The following is a 17749-nucleotide window of genomic DNA, read 5'->3' as shown; positions in this document are numbered from 1 at the left end:
TAACTAACTAACAGACTCACACGGACAACTTAACTAAAATTGCCGGCGCAACTACAGACATACAGGTGGGTTTAGAACTTATTGACATTTTTTCCTTCACTAATATTTTACACTAACCGTGGCCCAGGACCTGTCATCTATGGGAAAGAAACAGCACAGCTATGTCAACAGTTTTGTGTGGGTGAGTGCACAGCAGCTGAAGGTCAGTCGTCCTCAGGGCCTGCTAAAAAGGTCCCCCTTGAGTATTTCAGTGAACCTTCTTCTTTCTTCCTTTCATACCCCCAGCTGCTGGAGGCAACTCACCCTAACACGGCATGCTATGTGCCGTCCCACAGGCCATTTGGAGAGGTAGCCAGGCTGCTCAATGCAGTCTCTGGCTCATTTGAAATGGATGGATGGAAGTAAAAACAAATGAACGCACGGGCTGCACAATGCAGTCCCTGTGGTGTGGCTGCCTGCAGGGCAGTCCTTGCAAACACACTTGGCGATTGTCCTGGCACACATGGATAGATGCTGACATAGAAGCAAATGCAAATAAGGACCGCAGGCATGGGGTTATGGCAGAGGCAGGCGAATAATGCATGACAAGGCAAATGCAGAACAGCAAGTACAGCACAACAGGCTGGCATCGGAAGCTGGCCGGCCTCTGGTCTCATTCCGTGTGGGTCTGGAGGGAGTGCGGTGGTGCCGGCCGCTCGAAAACGGGCTCGGACCTACCCAAGAGTCTTCCCCCAACCTATCGCCTTTGCCTGTCTCTGTCCATACCCACTCCCTTAATTTGCAAAAACAACAAAATTTAGGCCCTTTTAATTTATTTTTTTTATATTTATTTTTTTATAAATTCGTCTCCCTAACCCCCTTTTTCGTCTTTGTCCGGCTAACCTATCCTGTCAACCTAGCCCACTCCCAACCTCTAAAATCCTCTCTGGAGGGGAATAAGGGAGAGGCTGGCGTCCTGTCTCAAGGCCCAACAAAGCCTCCGAATGGCCTCCCACAGATTTCAGCAATCTGCCAAGGTGGGTCCAGCGGCCTACGGAGAGTCAAGGGATAGATGGTGTGAAGGGGTACATTTCCTAACTATCCTACTTTTCATTAACTTTAAACTACCCCGGGGCTTTCCAAAACGCCTGTCATTTAAACTAGCGTTTCTAAAAACCATGATTCTCGTCACCTGTGTTGGTGTCCCTTATAAATTTGGGCCAAGCCCTCAAATTTTCATCCGTGCCCTTGCACAATTTCATGGCTGAGCAGCGTGGCTCACGAGGCAGGGATTCCCCCTTTGCCGGACTCTATCTATGGCACCCCTGGGCCCTGAGGCTGTCTCCAAGCCTACCTGCTCCCTATGAACAAGGGGGTTGCCCTTCCTGGCATTGCCCCCCTTCCATGCCCACGTGGCATCTCTGGTGCTCCGGGTCCCGATCCGCGGGTCGCTCGTGCCCAGTACACTATCCCGGTCCCTTGGACCCTTGGCCTACTCTGGACGACTACGTCGGTGCCTGGAGTGCCCACTACTCGGTACTCACCTTCCCAAGCCACGCTCCCAGCCGTTCAATTTTACTCCTGCACCCATCCAAATGGGTATCGTGCCTTCACTTGACACCAACAACAAAACGACCTCCTTTTGGTAAATTTAACTAACCCACTAACTCGCATTAAACTGACCCCGGGGTCCCTTGGGTGGGTTTCACTCCTCCCCCCCCCCACTCATTCATTCGCACTATGCATTCTACATTCGCTCCATTCACACTCTTGGGCCCGCTGACCCATACTCATTCATTGTACGCATTTTTCATCTCACAATTCACACCAACACTCCAACACTGCCATTCTGCTAACTAAATTCCCCTTGAGATAACTCCTGCTCCCTTGTCATCCCTTATTCTAATGCACGTTCCTTTTAATACTAGGTAGCTAATCTACGTCCCCACTACACATTCCATGTCTGTCCATGTCTTCACGGAAATCCAAAAATCCATTCTCAAAATCTAACATAAATCCCTCGAACTAACCCATTACATGGGCTCCATGGAGGAACTGCTCATGCCCCCATGAAGCCGGTCGAGCTAAACTAACCCATCACACTAACTCGGACTTCCTTTGCCCAAACAGGATGTCTACTACATCCTGCAGAGCCGTGTACTTGGAGCGAGGATTTTTTTATTTTTTTTCTGCACCGCCACGGTGGCGGTTTACGGCACGCCCATTCGTCCCTAGGGGCGAAACCAATGTCCCCTCCGATGGCCGATCCGTGCAGCCATGACGTCACCCTGCACATCCCAACAAGCGCTCGCTCGCGGGGATTCCCCACACGGGACGACGTGCACTGTTTCCTCGGCATTCGTGCCGCGAGATCCCCTGTGATGACGTCACTCGTGCACCGAACCTGCGCGGTTTCCTGTGCCGGCAGCACGAGCGCATCGTCCTGGAAACCCGCTCCGCACATTCCGCGAACAGAACACGCGGCATGCAGCACGTGATGCCCCACACACGCGCCCACGTGGGAACCCACGTGTTCCGAATTCAACCAACACTCGCCGCCATTTTAGCCATCCACGAGGCCTTGTTGAATCGCACGCGGAGCGTTTCCGTGCTGGACTCCCTCCACGAAGACGCGCGCTAGGGCCGTTCGCTAAATGCTGAACGGGCCCCGTACGCGACGTCCCGTGAAACCGACGCGGTTGCCACAATTACTTTATGCGGCGCAAAAGGCTCGCCACACCCATCTCCCATCTGGATCGGTCCATCGTCCATTTCCTCGCACGCACTCACGCATGCTATTTCACTCACGCTATACTCACCTTCTGGCACACTCGCACCACTCACACACTCCACCAGACACTCCGGGACAATCACTTCGGGGATTCGCGCCACCTCAAGGGGTCCCGGGATCTCTTTACCCCCTAAGCTCCGCGTGCACCCGTTCACAGCACTCATCTGCTCCACCTCATTCGGCTCGATCGGACTCACCTCGTCGCGATCTGCTTCAAGGGAGCATAGCGTCTCCCTTTGTTCCTTAAGGAGGATATCCTGCTGCTCGCACCAGGCCACGATACATTCCCCAAGTTCAACCTCATTATCCCTCCCTCACTCTATGTGTGTGTGCTCGTCAATTACTTTCTTTACTTCATCCTCTACCTCTCCTGATTCCCGTGTCTCTGTTTCCATTACCGTTATCTCTTAATTTTTTTAATTCCTGCGTTTGTCTGTTAATTTTTCTGTCGTCCACTCGCGTTCATTGCTATCTTCCTTTCTCTCTTTTATTTTCGGCGAACCAGTCACCTCTTTTAATTTTTCCATCATCCCTTCGTGTCTCACGTTTCGGTCTCCCCATCAATTATGACGTCGCTCGCCCCGTCGACCTTACCCGTCTCCATTGTGGGTCGAACACATTGCACACTCCGTGTTGGTTCGGTTGGTCCGCCACGTGGTGCCGCCATTATGCCCTTTATGCTCGTCCTTTTTTGCCCCTAGCCCCGACTGGAGGTTCAACCCCATGCTCTGCATCTCTCCCCACTGTGTTTGCATATCGCCTCTTTGTAGCATTAATATTTCCCCCAACTGGTCCAAGTTAAATGTACTCGGCACGGCTGATCAGCCACTGGTCGGGAAGGAAGTTTGTCAGAAGGGGGGGGGGTGTCATACGCCGCCCCTGCGCCCCTTTCGGACTCTGAATTTGGTTGCGGGAAAAGTTCCTGCATGGGGGTGGTGTCCTGGACCATGGCTTCCTCTACACCACTACCCACCTGCCTCAGCTCGTCTTGGTTAGACATGTTGCGTGTTGGGAACAGAATTTAAAATGCTCGTAATTTGGGGAAAATGGGGGGGGGGGTTCGCTCCCTCCACCCCTGATCCGAATCCGTGAATTTCGTGGAGATGGAGGGGTTCAAATTCCGCTCCTGAACATCAATGTTGCGGGGCCGGGTATCGGCAACGAGCACGACCGCGAGATGGAGCAGTAGAGTCAACTCCACCGATCACCCGGAATTTATAGGTCGTCACCCCGGATAACTCCGGAGCCGACGGGTCCCTTATCGGACCGAAGTTCGCCAATAGATCGACCACGTGGGGTAGGGTCGATTGCCAATTTCAATTTACATAAATACCCACGTCGTCCAAACTACCGGGGAAATTCACCCTTGACGATGCTCGTACGGAACGAGCCGCGAGCGTACTCAAACCGTGTGCAACCCGAGCGGATGGTCACCGAGCTTCCGTCGGTCCAAATGTCCCTTTACAGCGGCAACAGCCTGGCTAATTCTCCAACACGCACCGTGTTAAACCAACAGAAGAAAGACAAAAACGAACCGATGCATTTAACACATGGGTTTATTTATAAAGGAGCAGGGGGCAGGAAAGAAGCAGAATTATCTGAATAATAAGAGGCACATATGTACAGCAAGGCACTTATACAATTTCTACTTGCTGGACTGGTGCCACAAACACACACACGCACCACACCCAAAATAAACAGACCCAAAGTGGTCTTTATTGAGGCCTCCAGCTTGGAGGGAAAGGGCGAGCTGAAGACCAGATTCTGCCTCGGACCTGTCCACCTCGTGTGGTCTTCGCGATGAGTCGAACCGGGCCCCAGCGAGAGGCGAGCCAAATCCAGACACCGGCGAGCCACGATCAACCTCCTCAGCTCCGCTCGGCGCTCGTGCCGGCAACCAAAACCTCTCCTCGGTATCTTCGGAGACACGGCGCGCACCCCTCCCCGTTCTTGTCGGCGGCAGGATCTCCCAATCTCTCCCTTGGTGTTGTCCGCAGGGAAGCGGCGCGCAACCCCCGCGGCTCTCGTGGAGGATGGTGTCTCTCAAGCTCTCAAGCTGCTGATCATGAGGAGGAGGAGGAGGAGGACGAAGAGGATCTCAGTCCGAACGCGCCGCACCCTTATTCAACTTGTCTCCGGGGGGGGGGGAATGCCTCCGCCCTACCCGCTCTCCCTCACTGGAAGGTTTTGGCGCGCAGAACTGCTCGTCGTCCTGTCATCGGCCAAAACGAGCAGGAAGTCCATTGATTGGCCCGGAGGCGTGGTGACGTCACGCAGACCCCTTTCCTCCTGTCACGGGATCTGATTGGCCGAGCGGAGGTCACCCCACTCGTAGCACACTGATTGGTCGAGGGCCTCCACGAGGCTCCTCCTTGAACTCTGCCCACCAAACAGCCAGAGGAACTGTATTCTGCGTGAGCTCCGCCCACTTACGTGCTGACACACACATAGGCGATGGCGTCGGTCAGAGCGAGGTGAAGGTGTTGCTTGTGCTGTCGCAGTCATGAGGAGTGTAAAGAATGAAAGAAAACCCTGACTATCAAAGTAACTCACAGCGCATTTACATTTATTCACCCATTAGACTAGGGAAAGGGACCTATCTATCCACATTCACTTATCAAAATAACTGAGCTATAGGACCTGAATGTTGTGTGTTCATGGCTTCCAGATTCGCAATAATACCTCTTGAAGTAATAGAAATATTTGAAAGTGCATGGAAGGAGCATACAGGCAACAACACCAATAACAGCAATAGCAATTAGTTGTTATAAAATATCCTTTTTTGTGTGTTTTACTTCCTCTTTGGCACCCACTGATACACATGCAATATGTTTGTGAATGGCGATACATATGTAATGTGAAGTTTGATTTAATATGTCGGCAAACCGACGGGAGGCATGCCTTGTTCATATAAAAGTGCAACGATGCTTCCAATTGTGTTTGTCCAACACATGATGTGTTAAAGGCCTACCAACAGCCTGAAAATACTGTGTAAAAGAAAATAGGCAAATGAAACTCTGACATGTCGATCTGTATGTGCATGGCCATCACCCTAATCCTTTTTCCTTGGTTCCCCCCCCCCCCCTGCTATTTGTACGGTGGGCAATGTACGGGGCAATTGTGAAGAATATTAAAATCGAAAATTTAACAATACAGAGCTTCACGTGGGTATATAGATTACAATACATGTGAGAACAAACATGTACTTACCATGAGGATAATGTTTTTTGTTCTTTCAGGAAGGTGCAAGGCTGATAAGTCACCCAATAAATTCACAGTTCCTTCACTGTATCATGAAAAATATGTTTACAAGTAATGGTTGCTTCGGAAACTTAAGATAGCAGCTACAAAGCCCAATTCTATTTTTAAAATGTGTTCACTCTCAAATGAGCCTCAACAATGCATACAAAAAAAGGAGCCATTATTGGTCAAAAACAAATCTTCCTGTGCAGCTTTTCCTTCCCCCACTGCATTTCCACATGTGATTCTCATATAAATTTCCCGAACACTCTTCGTCTATATGTCAGAGATTTGTCTATTTCCTACCACTCTATATGTTAACCTTTCTTCTTTTTTGCTCTGACATTTGGCTTTTAAATGAGCCTCGATATCTGAAGAGACAAAACTGCTGTTGGTATGAAAAGTATTTTGTTTTCCAGAATGAAGCAAGATCATAAATAATTAAGATCCGTTGGTGTGTTAAGGTTATCATTGTGATGCTTTTTCATTCTCTAGGCTTGCTGCAAAGGATACGAATACATGGGGTTCATCTTTGAGAAAGAACTCGTTTATAAGGATGCTGTTGCTAGCTATGAAATGGCCTGGAAATATGCATGGCATTCCAACCCTTCAATTGGTAAAAATAGCAATCAAAAGCAGACACTGTCTCTTTGTTTTGTCTTATACGTCTATCAAGACAGTGATTTTACTACCACGTTTCCAGTTTAAAAGTGCTGAGTATTGAAGTCATCTTGTAAATATTTCAGGATACAAGCTTGCTTTCAATTACCGGAAAAACAAGAGGTATGTTGATGCCATCGACATCTGCCACAAGGTAAGGCTTTATGGCTCTTTTGAAACCTGTCATTGCTGGATATTTGCGATTGTATTGGTGATGGTAATTCAAATTACTCTAAATATGACACATTATTGCAAAGATGTTGACGCCACTGAAATTTTTTCTGGTTTGTTATTCTGACGATAAATTTTGAATGTCGGCTTAATGAAGTGAGCACAAATATTATGGTAAATTCTGTAATAACCATGACGATGCATGGTAAAAGTGGTAATATGATGGGAAAACTGCAGAGAGAATGGAGAAGCATTTATGTTGGTATGATAGTGCAAGTAGCACAGAAGGCTCCATAAATCTTTTAGTTGGTGATGAAAACACACACATATATATATATATATATATATATATATATATATATATATATATATATATATATATATATATATATATATATATATATATATATATATATCCACACACACACACACACACATATATACAAATAAAAGGCAATTTGTGTGTGTCCCCTCCATACCTCCAAAATTATAAAACCTCACAGTCTGAAACTGCATGCATATAGGGTCATTCCATGCCAACTCACCTAAGGGTCCCCAGGTCACTTCCTCAGATTTTGCTGGAAAAATTCTTAAATGTAGATCTATATGGCTCTACCCACTATGCAAAAGATCAGCTTTCAATTCCTCATAGTTTAAAAAATATCTATCTCGAGAGACCTTTGAAATTTGGCCCTAAAAATGCCAAATGTGAAAAAAATGCATTTTTTTTCCAACTTCAGTGGCTTATAATTTTATACTGGACTCCTCGAGAAAGCTAATATTGCAAATATTTACTAATTGGCATACAAATTTTTCAATTATGCCATCAGATAGCTTCTGGGATGCATATTTCTCACTCTATCGGAAGCTAAAAATGGCTTTTTGGCCAAAACGAGCTAAAATAAGGTGAAACTATAGGAGCCCTCCTGAAAATATGAAACAACTTCGAATTTTTTTCCTCATATCACAGTGATTATGGGGTCATTATCTATCCATAGATACATTTTTGCTGGGATAGTACAGTTAAGTGATGAATTATAAAAGTTTTAACATAAGCCTTTGCCTCCGAGGGCTCTAAAATGGACCAATTTTGTCCCCTGGTTTGACCATGTGACTAGGGTTTAGGATCTTCATTTTTTTTTCTAAAGATTTCCTCATATGAGATGTGTCTACTGACCGAATATTTTTATCTAACGCCCATGGCTTCAGAGTAAAATAAATTTTTATTTACATGCACGTTTTTTATAATTATTCACTTTTTTCATATTCATAAGTTTATAAATCTTAAATGGAACTATCCAGGAAAGAGTTAGTGCAGAATTTTATAAACTGAGATACAAAATTTCAGATTGTGGCATCAGAATGTCTCGAGAAAGTACATACTCCTCCTAGTTTTAGGAGGCCAAATATGGCAATTTGGCCCACTTGGTACAAAACAAGGTGAACTTGCAGGGGTGCGCATGACGCTAAATTATGCTTCTTATAAGACATTAGTGATAAGGATGTTATTTATTCATAAATACATGCTCATGATTACTTTTGTAAGTGATTGCAAATTATAAATTAGAACAAATTTGATTAGTTGAGTTGCAGCTTTTTTATTTACAGATATACAGAGACAATGAATATTAGTAATTTTTATACCTTAGAAAACTCTTTAATGACCTTTCATCTTTTATGACATTCATTATCATGATTATTTAGCACTCAGAGGCACAGAATTTTACATCTTAGAAAACAGGTCTTGAACGTGCTTAAAGTCATGCTGTGACAGTTGGTACTGACGTCCACCAGATTTTATGTCAGGGGCCTCAACCACACAAAGAATGTAGAGTAATGGCACCAGCATTGATCTTTCTTTTTTTCTGGAGGCCATGAGAATATGTTACCCCTTCCTTGCTTCATGAAGTTCACAAACACATCATTTTCATCATCATTTCTTGTGACAATGTTCCCAATGTACCATTTTCTGTCATAAACACAAGCAATATGTTTCCCAGCCTGGTATACATCCAGTTCAGTTAGGGTTGGGACTAATAATTGGGACAGATGAGCTTGTGTGGTTTCCAGTCCTGTGCATACTGTTGATGATACAGCATCAGAAGAAACCCTTCTCATCTCCAGACGTGTTGAGGAGATTGGCAGGAAACCATGGTGTGACCATGTACCAGCAATGGTTGTTGCTGCTCTGAAGTGCTTCTCAAGGTCATACTCCATTGCATTTTGTTGGATTTCTTGTGATGTCACAAAGAATAATTTGATCCCTCCTATATTCTTCTCTGCCCACTGGAACATCTTTTCAGCTGTCAAAATCTGATTCTGTAGAGTGGCCTGCAAACTTATTGCCTTACTGTGCACATTTTTCGTGTGAAACTGGAAAGGATCACAACAGGAGGTCTGTCGACACTCATACCGGGAAAGGTATACAGTCTCATGATGTAGGCAAATACTGTCTTCTGAACTGAAAGTAATTCCTGATCTCCATGAAATCAATTATTGTGACTTTTTATCCGAAGCAGCAACTTGTTTTAGCCCAACCTTCCTTGTATAATAGGTCTTGTGACACTCCTGGTCTAATTTGGTTCCAACAGTGCATCGACTTGTCAAACTTGTGCCACTGGGCCCAGGTTTTTCTGCATCCATTTCCTTTGTTTCCTGTCATTTGTTCTCCAAACAGACAAACAGACAGACAGGTTGACTGTGCTGCCCCTCGTGTTGTGACAGACCATTACTCCATCTCGTGGTGTATGTCATAACTAATGACTTCAAATAGAGAACTGTAGGACATGTTTTTTTAAATTAAAACCCAAGCATATGTTTGGATATTATCATTACAAGAATTTATTTTTGAATAAAAAATGTACTTTTAATTATTAATTTATGTTGTGTGATTATTAAGAATAATCTAAGTTGTGACATAACCTCAGTTAATGCCCCCTGCATATTCACCATTTTTGGTCAAAGTGGCATTTTCAACTTCCTACAGATAGAAACATATGCATTTATCAGGCATTCTGATAACAGATTCTTAAATTTCATATGCCAGTTTATAAATATCTGCAGTATCACTTTGCTAGAGTGTTCAGTTTCAGATTTATAAGCTCATGAATATGAAAAAAGTGAATAATTATTAAAAAAACGTGCATGTAAATAAAAATTTATTTAAATATGAAGCCATGGGCGTTAGATAAAATTATTCGGTCAGTAGACACATGTTATATGAGGCAATCTTTCGAAAAAAAATTAAGATCCAAAACCCCTAGCCACATGGTCAAACCAGAAGACAAAATTGGTCCATTTTAGAGCCCTCGGAGTCAAGGGTTTATTGTAAAACTTTTATAATTCATCACTTAACTGTATTATCCCAACAAAAATGTATCTATGGATAGATAATGACCCTATAATCACTGTGTTATGAGGAAAAAAATTCTAAGTTGTTCCATATTTTCAGGAGGGCTACGATAGTTTCACCTTATTTTAGCACGTTTTGGCCTAAAAGCAATTTTTAGCTTCCCATAGAGTGAGAAATATGCATCCCAGAGGCTATCTGATGCCATAATTGAAAAATTTGGATGCTAATTAGTAAATATTTGCAATATTAACTTTCTAGAGCAGTCCATTATAAAATTATAAGCCCCTGAATTTGAAAAAAATGCGTTTTTCACATTTGGCATTTTTAGGGCCAAATTTCAAAGGTTTCTCGAGATAGATTTTTTTAAACTATGAGGAATTGAAAGCTAATCTTTTGCATGGTGGGTAGAGCCATATAGATCTACATTTAAGATTTCCAGCAAAATCTGAGGAGGTTTTTGAAATTTAGGTGAGTTGGCACAGAATGACCCTATAAAGAAAACTCCAAGGAAGTGCAAGAGTGAAAATTGCATGGTTGGGTTAATTAAAACACTCCTTTTGAAGGTAAATAACGGCATTATTTAATTATAACCTTCATCAGGTGATCCTCGGCCACCTCGCTCTCTGGGTATTAAGGCGTTTCCTGGGTCACCTCGCTGGGGTCTGAAGCCACCATGTTTTTTTTTGCCTACTCAAGCATGCCTTGACTTGGAACAGGCCGCAACAATTTCTTAATGATAAAGTTTTTTCTTCGCTTTCCTCAATCATCGAATACCTGTTCATCATAGCTACAAATCGTGCTATACATCGCTTTTGTAAGTACTGTAAGTTTTCAAATTAGGAGCTTGGTGCGATTTCATGCATTATATGATACAATTTTCCACGATCTACTCTCACGGACTAATTAAAGTATATCATTGAAATATTAATTCGGTTTTGTGGATCGCATATTTTCCAGACTAAATATGTATCAAAATCTGTTGTGAAATCTGAAAATTTAAAGAAATAACAAGTCTTGCAACTAAGCAGATATACCCATTTGCTTTAAGCAAACAAGACAATGTTCCCTCCTTCTCCATACATACACAAGAAAATGTGAAATTTCCAAAGCATTAAACATTTTTTTTCTATTGTTTGGAGAATTATATTGAGTGAACAAAATATTTAGGAATGTGCCAAAATTAACCAACTTCATTGAGCGAGATGATATAATGCCTTCACTGCAAGACCTCATGCTCTGTCCCCCAGAGGGACTGCCTATCCATAGCGTCTGCCAGATTTGTGTCTATATTTTCAGAGGTTTTGTGAGGTGCTCTACAGGGAATCGAAGCAAATCTGGTAAAAATAAATTTAAAAAAATTACGTTTGCATCGACCCCAATCCGATAAACCACGTCATACGTGCACAGACGAGCAGGCAAAATGGTGATTTTTCTGCAATGTTTATTTCACAGAACCAGCTTCATTTAGCTTTCTGATTTAATGTATTCACTGCAAGATCTCATGCCCGATCCCCCAGAGGAACTGCCTATCCATATAATCTGCCAGATCTGCGTCTATTTTTTCAGAGGTTTCGTGAGGTGCTTGACAGGGAATCAAAGCAAATCTGGAAAAAATAGACGTTTTAAAACTAGTTATAATGTTTGCGTGGAGCCAGAACCGATGGACCACGTGACATGCAGACGAGCAGGCAAAATGGCGGATTTAATGCAATGTTCATTTCATGGGTGATTAAACTTTGCGATGTCTCCAGGGTTATTCTGCATGAAGCTGCAACTCTTTTGTGGATAAAGTCATTTTATTTCATATATTCATTTTATTTCATTAACTGCTACGTGCGCGGTAAAGACGGGCTTTAAAGTTAAAGCTATCCATTATGGTATGCAGCGACAACCTGGCCAACCATTCCTTATCAGCATTTTAGTTGGAGTGCTTGCATGAGTGCTTAAAACACTTGCCGAGCACCCATTGTCGATAACGGCACCGTGTGACGTCATTCTGAGTGAATCGTTCATTCTCTGCGGACGCTTTTCCCATGACACGTCACCCTGAGCGAGCGGTTCGTGCTCCGGCACCCTGAGCGAGCGGTTCGTGCTCCGGCACCCTGAGCGAGCGGTTCGTGCTCCAGCACCCTGAGCGAGCGGTTCGTGCTCCAGCACCCTGAGCGAGCGGTTCGTGCTCCGGCATCCTGAGCGAGCGGTTCGTGCTCCGGCATCCTAACCGAACGGTTCGTGCTTAAGTCCCTTCAGACCTCCTAGACCTTAACACCTTTGAGACATCTTCCTCCCTTCAGACAGATTGAACAGCTTGGACCATTGACATTTGGAGCTTCAGACCACTTGGACTTTTTTAGACCCTTTTCACCTACTTGAGAGATTCGACCCTTTGCACCCCTTCGACACTACGAATGAAATGTACCTTTTCGACCTTACGACCACCGAAAAACTTTTAAGCGCACACCATGAAAACATCTGTAGTTTTCTTGTAAAACACAGACTATACTTTTTTTCAGCAAGTAATGTGAAAACTTTACCCACCCGGGGGTGGGTACTCTGCTCGTCCAGTATATAAAACTGAAAAGCATGGGTGGACGGTGAACCATCATTGAGGTGGAGTCTTGATCGACCCCTGTGAGTATTCTATTAATTAATTACATACTGTTTGAATGCGAGTTGAGTGGTGAGTACATCTATTAATGACTTATTATTGGACCTTGACTACGTCTATTAATTACCTCTTTTAATTAAGGACTATTGGAACATACCTTTTCGACATGTTGACCTTGACAGCCATTTACACCTTTTAGACCCCTTTGGACCATTTTAACCTTTGGACCATTTAAGACCATTTATACCCTTTTAACCTTTAGACCCCTAAGATTCTGTTGACCCCATAGACACCTAAGGCTCTTTAAGACCCCAAAGACCCTTAAGCACCCTAAAGACCCTTTAGACCCCAAAGACCTGTAAGATCCTTTAGACCCCAAAGACCCATAACATCCCTAAAACTCTTAACACTCCAAAGACCATTTAAGATCCCAAACACTTTATAACCCGAAGACCGTTTAAGATCCCTTGGACCCTTAAGACCATGAGGACCCTTTTAACCCTAAGACCATTAAGACCCATAAATACCCTTAGCCCTAAGACCCATTAAGGCCCTTTAGACCCCAAAGACTTTATAACCCTTAGACCCATTTGACCCATAAGAGCCTTCAAACCCCTAAGACCCTAAACACACTGATGACCCTTTAGGACCCTGTAGACCCTATACATCCTATTAGAACTCTGAAACCCAAAAGACCCTGTAGACCCTGTCAGACCTTCTGTCTGAGAGCTTTCTGAAAATAACACTTGTGGTGCACCAATCATAATCAAAAGGCCTCCCATTGGTAAACCAACTCAGTACCAAGCTAAGAGGGTGCAAAATAGAATTAATTAATTTTCGCTTTCTGTTTTTTCTGGTACTGCTCATTTTGTCTCGTTACATTGTCCCATGTGGCGAAGAGTAATCCCCACATGGCAAAGAGAAAACTGTGTCCATGATGACCATTTCACCCCATTTATTATCAATTGGGATATTTTTGTGATTTTATTATTTACAAACCTCAGGGATTTTTCATGATATCGGATTGAAATCTACACAGCTTATTTGTACACATGTGTAGTGTATGTTATATAATCTGGTCAAAATCAAAGGTCAAGGTCAATGCCATCCAAAACACGTAAAACACTTATTTGGTGGCATTTACAAAATATGTCAACCAAATTTGTTATGCACAACGTTCCATCATGTACAACACTTGATAGGTCAAATTTTCCAAATTACCAAATTGCTGTTTCCATAGCAACTATTGTTTATTTTGGATTTTGTAAATATCGTGCTATACACGACATCTTTCCTGTTTGTTTGTCTGTCTGTCTGTCTGTGAACAAGATATCTCAAAATTTTGTTAACGGATTCAGCCAAAATTTGGTGGACAAGTTGGGTGTGTGACAAGGAGGAAATGATTAGATTTTGGTGAAGATCCAGGATCCAGATACTAGAATTTTCGTGATTCTTCACCATTTGGGATATGGGGCCAAAAACAATATACTGTACAGCACGATATCTCAAAAAAGTTGTGGATGGATTATGACAAAACTTTTTGGATGAGTTGGATAGATGACAAGAAGAAGCCGATTAGATTTTGCTTCAGGTCAGCAGATCCGGCCTATCAGTGAGATACAAAATGTAAACTGGGCAGCCTGGCAGAGGTACGCACTCTACTGAGTGCCATTCTCGCTTATTTAGTTATCCTTTTGCCAAGCTTTTTCTGATATGCCTCTTACCTGTGTAACTCACTACTTTTTGAAAGTCTCACATGGCCTCATCAATTACAGATGTTAAATCTGTCTTAAAATGTCTTTTTATCATTGCTTTTTTTAAATTTACATTTTCCTTGTCTCTTCTTTTAAAGTGTTTTGAGATTTTACCTCTAAGTGAGGAAAAGTGCTGTATAAGAAAATGATTGATTGACATTTTCAGGTTTTTGATAATGTAATTTGGGGAACAAACATTGTTCAGTTTATTTTTGTTCGTTTTCCTTATCCAATATGTCTATTTTGTCTTCCTTTTCCAGGTTTTGAGTGTCCATCCAAACTACCCAAAGATCAGGGAGGAAATTTTGGGCAAAGCAAGAGCTCTTATTAGAACATGAGCAGCAGAGGAGAGCACCTGGCAAATTGAAGTTTGTTGGTTCAATCTGAAATATTTTAATTGGAAGGAAACTTGCATGCAATTTTCATGCATTATGTTTCATGTCACATAAATGTAGCTTGCATGGAATATATAACCTTTATAACATTGTATTGCAGCATCGTTTGAGGTGTTTTCAATTTTGAGTCACATTTTTTTTTTTTTATAATTACTTTTGTTTCCAATATATCTTACAATGTAATCATTATATGTTTTACCAAGAGGCCTCTCCTTTTAATACACACTTGCAGAAAAGCCCATCAAAATGGTGGGCAATCCTTCTGCATTTCCCTGCCATTCAGCCTTGAAAACTCAGGCCAAAACCGAAATTAGGTACAACAACCTTAATTTATTGCACAAATTGCTCATCCCTTTATTTGGGCAGTGTATAGGCAACAGACTGCTGCCTTGATCGCTTTCCAAAATAAAAAAAATAACCCGGATTACATAACTGAAGCCAAAACATGCCTCGTGCTTATGACGGATGACCCTTCTGTATTTTCACACGAATCAGCATTGAAAACTCTGGCTATAACTGAAATGACACACAAAAAATTTGAATTTATTTTCCTGGTTTATAAGACAAAAGGCCATCAAAATGACGGGTTGGAGTTGTTTCATTAAAAACTTTGAATATATTTATTTTTAGACTTTGTTCTTTCCTCTGCATGTGTTGTAATCATGATGTAGTTTTCTTTCATGATAGAAGACACATTGTTCAGTCTTCAAATGTACAGAAAGTCAGAAGTCCTGGGTGTAATTTAAAGAGGTTCCAGGAAATCTACTGTTTACCTGCATTGCATACATGAAAGAACAACATTCCTAATGCTTATGACGGGTGACCCTTCTGTATATTCACACTATTCAGCTCAAAAACAAAGTTGGTTTCCTTTATTGCATAAGCTAGGAGATAACCCAATTCCATCAGGCTGTTCCAAGGGAATTATTTCCCAATAAAGTAGAATATTCAGGGAGTTTCCTTGGAATGTCCTTTGATAGCATAATGGCAGTGACCCGTGGAAATTCCACCTAATGTAAAATGTGACTTCAACTACTCAACCTGTTTCTTGTTCAAGTCCGAAACCCCCCTTTCCCAAGCCCCCTTCCTACCCAATGTTCTTCAAACCCCCCTCCCAACACTGTCTTCTCTCTATCCCCCTCCCTCTCCCACTCCAACCCTCTGTCCTCCACTCCTCCTTTCTTTTTCAAATCCTAAACCTCCCACTTCCCCCATGCCAGGTCCACAGCTCCCCTTTTCTTCTTCAAGTCCTCACCTCCCCCCCCCCAACCCTAAATCCTCAACCTCCTTTCCCACCCCTGTCCCTCTTCTGCCCCCCTCGCCCACCCCATGTTCACAAATCCCCATTTCTTTTTTACGTCCTCAACACCCTCCCTTCCCAACCCCAGGTCCACAGCTACCCCTGTTTTCTTCAAGTCCTCAATCCCCCTCCCCATTGTCCCTCTCAATCCCAACTCTGTATAGTAGTCACCAACTGTTAAGACTTCTAAGGTTTCTCAGAGAAGTAAATTGATGAAAAGGACATTATTCATTGGACTTAATTGATTGAATAATTTGTGGATATATATATATATATATATATATATATATATATATATATATATATATATATATATATATATATACATACACATATATTGTTATGGGGCCGAGTTTCGGTGGCGAGCACGACCGCTACGTGGAGTAGTAGAGTCGGCTCCACCAAACACCTGGAATTTATCGGTCGTCACCCCAGATAACTCCAGAGCCGACGGGTCCCTTATCGGACTGAAGATCGCCAAGAGGTCGACCGCGTGGGATAGGGTCGATTGCCAATTTCAATTTACCTAAATACCCACGTCGTCCAAACTACCGGGGAAATTCATAAAAATCGGAGGAAAATTATTCAAGTTGTGATCAAATACATTTTGATTTTTGATTATTAAGGTTATAATTTTCGTTAATTATTTCACAATCCGAAAAAGTAGGTTAAGCACACTATACAAATATCAGGTGCACCAACATGCAGGTACACTATTATGATGCAAGAACATCTTGGAAAGCCAAGCAGTCTTTGAGATTCCGCATTGGCAAAATTGAGTGATGACAAAAAAAATGCGTTTTTGTTTTTCAGATCACCATTTGAACTTGACCTTGAACCCAGAGGGGTATGATGTAAATTAATTGTAAATGTGACTTACTCTTTGGCTATCGAGAGAGGGCAATTTCGTTCCGAACAGATAAACCTCGGTCGAGTTTTGGTGAAAAATGTTGAAATGTCGATAATTGGGTCACAACCTTAAAAATTCGGTCAAAATCAAAAAAATTAAGTCAACCCTGCATACTTTTTGTTCCCATTATTGATGCAAAATTTAATTCCAAAAGTCCCAGCCGGATCCAAGATTCAGCTCGGTAATTGGCAGAAAAAAGGGAGAAAAACCAAATGGTAGTTTAGTACTCCTTGTGGTGTAAGACCTTGATCTTTAACTCAGAGGGGTATGATGTAAATGAAGGATAAATGCGCCTTCCTCCAAGCTATCGAGAGAGGGGAATTTCTTTCCGATCGGATAAACGTTAATCGAGTTATGGTGAAAAATTAATTTTTATAATTAGGTAATGACCTTAAAATTAGGTCAAGGTCAAACAAATGTCGAACCACCGCATACTTTTTATTCCCATTATTGATGCAAAATTTAATTCCGAAAGTCCCAGCCAGCTCCGAGATACAGCTCGGAAATTAGCAGAAGAAAGAAAGAAAATAAAACCGAAATGGTGGTTTAGTACTACGTACTACTCTTTTTTTTTTTTTTTGGAATAGATGTT

The 17749-nt window shown here is 42.6% G+C and overlaps 1 protein-coding gene across 4 annotated transcripts in view; it reads left to right on the top strand.

Annotated features, from left to right (window-relative positions):
* Positions 1-15566, top strand: part of TTC21B (tetratricopeptide repeat domain 21B) — a 183855-nt gene extending 168289 nt beyond the window's left edge. For all 4 annotated transcript variants that reach the window (XM_085872748.1, XM_085872747.1, XM_085872751.1 and 1 more), the window contains 3 exons: positions 6506-6626; positions 6757-6824; positions 14813-15566. In XM_085872748.1, coding sequence (XP_085728874.1) covers positions 6506-6626; positions 6757-6824; positions 14813-14890 — 267 coding nt within the window. In that variant the 3' untranslated portion in view covers positions 14891-15566. The remainder of the gene's footprint in view (positions 1-6505; positions 6627-6756; positions 6825-14812) is intronic.
* Positions 15567-17749: the final 2183 nt, after the last annotated feature.

Source organism: Eptatretus burgeri, chromosome 3, assembly GCF_056783735.1.
Source record: "Eptatretus burgeri isolate ZD-2024b chromosome 3, Ebu_testis_v1, whole genome shotgun sequence".
Classification (NCBI taxonomy): Eukaryota; Metazoa; Chordata; class Myxini; order Myxiniformes; family Myxinidae; genus Eptatretus; species Eptatretus burgeri.
This window is presented reverse-complemented; position numbering and strand designations above follow the sequence as displayed.